General features: G+C 25.2%; 1 protein-coding gene across 1 annotated transcript; it reads right to left on the bottom strand.

The window, feature by feature from the left end:
- Window positions 1-3083: 3083 nt before the first annotated feature.
- LOC109802439 (uncharacterized) lies at window positions 3084-4562 on the bottom strand. Its single transcript, XM_083073324.1, has 3 exons — window positions 3684-4562; window positions 3453-3553; window positions 3084-3351 (listed from the first exon to the last, which is right to left on the bottom strand). Exons 1-2 carry the CDS (start codon window positions 3903-3905, stop codon window positions 3461-3463), a joined length of 315 nt encoding a protein of 104 aa, XP_082929450.1. The 5' UTR covers window positions 3906-4562; the 3' UTR covers window positions 3084-3351; window positions 3453-3460.
- Between the last annotated feature and the right edge of the window lie 1469 nt (window positions 4563-6031).

Here is a 6031-nt window from a genome sequence, read left to right as displayed (position 1 = left end):
TTTTTTTATCCCTGTTTTTATTCCGTTGAAGATTTCACATTAACTAATGATAATGTCATAATATTGTATATAAATGGAGAATAATATTCATCTTATTACAAATTAATTTTTTAAGGTTAAGTTAAACTCATTAAGTTTAAACTTTTTAAGGTTCTTTTCAATAATTGACACAAATACAAAAGCCGTCAAAAAAATTGTTTTTTCATTAAATCAAATATATATATATATATATATATATATATATATATATATATATATATATTTTATTAGATAAGTGTGATGTTTATAATTTATTGTAATGAGATTTTTGTACTAATTAGAAAGAAAAAAAATTCAACCTTTTTTTACCTTAATAGATAGATCTTGTAAAATAGTATGTATGTATAAAATATTCATTGCTATGCAAATTTATATGTAACTAAGAGTGAAAAGTTACATCATTTAATTATTTAAAAAATAATTAAGAACAATTAATACAAAACAGCTTGGTTTGTACATAAAAGGGGGAAAGAAAATTTAGATACGCAAGGTGATTTAGAAATTCAAGAATTTAAATTGAGCCAAAACCTAAACCCGAACATCAAATTATAGTACATGAAGAACAACAACATAAAAAGATAGAACTTAATTCCACTTTTACGGTCAGTTCCCGAGTACTCACTGCTAGAATAAGATCATCACAACACAAAGATCTGTTGAAGCCAGAAAAAAATAAAATAAAATATTAACAGAAGCACATAAAGTTTAAAGCTTGATCAATATACATACACATCATAAAAGCAAACCATTGTTAATTACCTATCGATCTAATTAGTGTCCAACACAACGACTCCAAGCATCTCAAAAGTTTCAAGAACCTGTTTTTGTGTTCGATAATACTCCCCTTCAGGATCATAGTAATACTGCATGCAGAAAATATAGCAGAATTTTCATCTCATTTTAAGTGTTAGAAGGTAAACAAAACTAAGAAGACAAAAAAAAAAATTAATTCAACCTTATAAAATTCACTTACTCTATAAATCCTGCCGCTCTCTGCACAGCGTTCCTCGGCCACCCAGCCAGGAAGCAGCCAGCCATAGCCAGGTGAGCTCATATCGTGATAAGAAACTACAGTGTTAGGGCCCAGACGTCTATTTGCATGTAGATACTCTATTTTTTTCACCGTCACTTTTGTCATCTCAGCAATTTCTTCTGCGTTCATCTTTCTTCGATATCTTCCATTGCTAGTCATTGCTTAGAGAATACGCAGACCAAAGCAAATAAAAATTGAATGAGAAGGCAGTTACACTAGCTGTTCCTTGGTTTCCACAACTGCAACCTTGAGATATGAGATATATATACTGTCTTTATATGAAAGCCAGCATATGCATGCACCGTATATATAGATGTGAGTTCTCTTCCGATACTTTTATTTTGTCCTAAATATTTTTTAACTCAATAGACAAGGGATTAATCTTATCTGCAAAATTTTCAAGATAGCTGGCCAAATCAGATTTCAACCTAGAAACTGAAATTGAATGAAAAGGGAGTTACACTAGCTGCTCCCTGGTTTTGAGTTGCAGCATTATGATATGAGATATATGACAGCCAGCATATATGCATACACCATGTGAGTTGTCTGCCGTTACTTATTAACTTATTTGCAGAAGAAAAAAAAATAATTATGATATATAAATCTTATGTATCGGAATTAAGATTAGAGTTAATCACCTATACACTGCCAGTGTAAATTTTTTTTATATTAACAACTAATTATATCTTTTAATTGTGTCACGTCACTGTTAAAAGTAAATGTATTTACAGTGACATGACACAATTAAAATATATAATTAGTTGCTATAGTGTAAAAAAACTTTACATTGACAGTGTATAGATGATTAACTCTTAAGATTAACTCTGTAAAGTAATTGTACTGGTAAACAAGGTGAGATCATACGAATGAACTAAGAGTTTGTTTCTGTGGACCTAATATTATTTTTCTTTTTCTCATATTGTCTTTTTGTGAGATTTAAATAGAGATATACAGTATGTTTTTGTTTGAAAATTTTTTCTTCTACTTTTATTGTAAATTTGTGAAAATGAAGTATTCACAGGGATTAAACTATGAAAAAATAGTATAAGATATAGAATGAGTAATTTTTAAATGTAGAAACTAAAAGGTCAAGATTAATATATAGAGACAAAAAAAAATAGTTAAAATATAAGGACTAAAATGTCAAAATTTAACACATGATCAACCTCACATTAGCAATATGTTAGTGTCACATCCATGACAAGTAAGATATAAAAATAATTTTTTTAATCAAAATGCATCAATTTAGTTTATTCTACAATGTTTAAAAATTAAAATTAAAATAAGTATTTTCAAAGTAAAATTAAAATAATTTTAAAACTCCAATTATTTGTAATAAAAAATAGTTATGTCTTAATAAAACAATATTATAATAATATCAAAAAATTCAAATAATAATAATAAAACTTTAATTAATATTTATAAAAAATAATTATATATATATATAAAGAAGATAGTTGATAAAAAATATAACTTAAAAAAATTATTATTACAATGATAATATTGTTAAAAAAATGTTCATTGATGAATATCATTAGAGGAAGTGTTTCGATGTCATATAACAGTAGGTAAGTGTTATTGAATAACATTAAAAGGATTAAAAAAAGTGTTCATTAAAAAATATCATTAAAATGATTATTTTATTGTTGTATAATAACATAAAAAAATTATTTGTGCGTTTATGTGACTAATTGTTCATAGACAAATATCGAAGAAATTTTCGTAAAAGAAGTATTTGTTAAAGAAGAATTTGTTATCAAATACCATTAAAATGATTATTTTTGTCATTGAAAAGGTATTTTGCATTTTGTATCAAGAAGTTTGTTGACATTAAAAGAAGTGCCCTTAATTATTTCTTTCTTTTGCTATATTAGTGTTATATTTAATTCTTTGTAATGTGATTTTTGTACTAATATTTTTTATTTATATTGATTTTACCGTATCTTTTAAAAAATATTATATTCATTATTGGTGAGTTTAAATATAATTAAAAGATTTTTGATAGAAAATTATGAAAAAATATAATTAAGAAATTCAGCTTGCTTTGTACATAAAAAAGAAGAAAAGAAAAATTCAGGTACACAAAATTGATTCAGAAATTCAAGAGTTTAAATTCAGCAAAAGTCTAGACCCAAACATAATATTACAAATAAAATACTTATAACTTTATTAGTAGATGAAAAACAACAATACAACATAAAAAGATGAACTTCATTCGACCCATAGATCCCCAAGTTTAGAAGTTCTCTCAACAATGTATAAGATCACAACACAAAGACCTGTTGAAACCAGAAAAAGAATTTTATTAACACAAGTACATAATGTTTAAAGCATGATCTACATACAGTATATGCACAAATCATAAAATCAAACAATTTACCTATTGATCTAAGTGTCCACAACAATTACTCCACGCTCCTTAAAAGCGTCTAGCACCTTTTTTTGCGTGGGATAATATTCTCCATCTGGGTCATAGTAGTACTGCATGCATAAAATACAGTAAAACTATCATCTCATTTTGAGTGTGGTAAAAGATACAGAAAAACATGCAAAGTGATAAAAGAAAAAATTGTGAGAATAAACTTAACTCAATTATATAAAATTAACTTACACGATAGATCCGGCCACTCTCTACCCGACGTTCTTCAGCTACCCAGCCAGGTAGGAGCCAACCATAGCCAACTGAAGTCATGTCATGAAAAGTAACTGTAGTGTTATGGCCAAGGCGTCTATTACTGTAAAGACACTTTATTTTCTCCACTGTCATTTTTGTCATGGCAGCAATTTCTTCTGCGTTCAGCTTCTTTCCATTGCTGCTTTCACCGTGCTCCATTGCTTAGAGAATACGCAGAACTTGAAAATTGAATGAAAAGGCAGTTACACTAGCTACTCCCTGGTTTTCAGATTCAGCCTTGAGATATGAGATATGTCCTTACGTGACAGCGAGCATATGCAATGTGTGACTATGTGCATATATAGATGTGAGTTCTCTCCCGTTACTTTTTATTTTGTCTTACTAGAGATATTTTTTTAGTCCCCTAAAATAAAGATTTATCTCACTTGATCTCACTTCTGATACTCTTATTATAATAAAAAAGAGTTTTTGATAATATTTAAAAAAATATTATCTAACTGTGTAAAAGAGTTTTTTTATATAATATTTAAAAAATATTTAATTATGTATCAAATATTGTATATAATTTATGTTGTTAAAATTTTTTAATAATATTTTTACATAATTAGACAATATTTTTCAAATGTTAGTATTTTTGTAATATTTTAATAATATTATTAAGTTTTAGTTAACTTTATTAAATAATAATTTGTTTTAATTACTATATCATTTATATTTTATCACTTCTAGGTTTTTATGAATCTTTTAAAGTTGAAGACATCTTTAATTAATTATCACAAAATTTATATAAAATATTAAAATTCATTTAACTTAAGTATTATTTTATGATTATATATATTTTTTATGTGTCATTCATTTACTTAATATGAAATTTTAATCTTATTTAAAGTGAGATTTTAATTTTGGAAACAATTAAAAATAATAATATTAAGATAAAAAAAACATTATTTTATCTATGATAATAATTTTTTTAGAAAAAATATTATTTAATAACCTATTAACTAAATTTATTATAATATTTTAACAAAAATAAATAAATATTAGTAAAGAAATTAAATATAGTAATGTGTGACTGTATCAGACCAATTTTCAACTGAGAAACTGAAATTGAATGAAAAGGCAGTTAAACTAGCGGCTACCTGGTTTCCATATAGCCTTGACAGATATAAGATATATATATGACAGCCAACATATACATGCACCATGTGAGTTCTCTTCCGTTACTTATTAATATATTTAACGAATAAAAATAAAAATAATAATGATATATAAAATTTTAGTGGCATGGGTTTGGAGTTCTATTTATTTCATGTTTGGGATGGAGAAAATTAGAGTGAAAAGAAAATGAATGAAAAGAAATAGAAAGCAAGAAAAATGATTAGAAATTGAGTGTATTCAAGTTTTTCAAATGAAAAACATAATGTATTTTTTTCAATATATATATATATAAAAGAAAAAATATTTGATATAGTTTTTTTAATTTTAAAAAAATTATTGGTATAATAACTAATTAGTAATTTCTAAACTTATAAACTAAAAAACAAAACTAGTACAAATATAAAGATTAGAACTCAAAACTCAACACATGGTTGATCCCCTATGGACGACACATTAGTGGCATATCACTACAATAAAATAGACTTTTAGTAACATTTAATATGACTTTTAGTAACAATAAAAATTGCTAAAAAATATTTTACCGGTATTTCACACATTAGTCATTGTATGCAGTGTCGCTAAAATATTTACCGATAATTATTCTATATGTTGGTAAAGACCCTCATAATGATCGTGAAACATGTATAACTTTTTGTGTTATTTGTTACTGATATTTAAAATTGCCGCTAAAAGTTTACAAAAAGATTTAAGGACTTGTAAGATGAGTACAATTACTCTTTAGTTACCTTATTTCTAATTGATGTGAGACTTAGAAGTTGAAAGTTATCTTCTAAGTATATATTCTTTAATTTTTTTAATTATCTTATCTCTTAAATACCAACTTACAATAGTAAGTTATAGGTTTAACTAAACCTTATAAAACATACTTGTAAGGTGAGAGTTACCATTCACTTATATACTATTTAATTATTTTATTTCTAGTCGATGTGAGATTTAAATTTTTTCTAACAAATAATTGTTGCTAATAGTAAATTTTGATATGATATAAATATATTTTTAGTGACTATTATATAATAGTCATTAATATTTTTATTAAATAATAAAATAAAGACAATTAATTTATTGCTATTAAATAATTATCGATAATACTAAATTTTGTTGTAGTATATTAATAATCATTAACAGTTTTAACTCATTCCTTAAAA

The sequence above is a fragment of the Cajanus cajan genome, chromosome 4, assembly GCF_000230855.2.
Source record: "Cajanus cajan strain Asha chromosome 4, NIPB_CcT2T_4, whole genome shotgun sequence".
Taxonomy (NCBI): Eukaryota; Viridiplantae; Streptophyta; class Magnoliopsida; order Fabales; family Fabaceae; genus Cajanus; species Cajanus cajan.
Note: the sequence above shows the minus strand (reverse complement) of the source record. Positions and strands in the feature narration are given on the sequence as shown.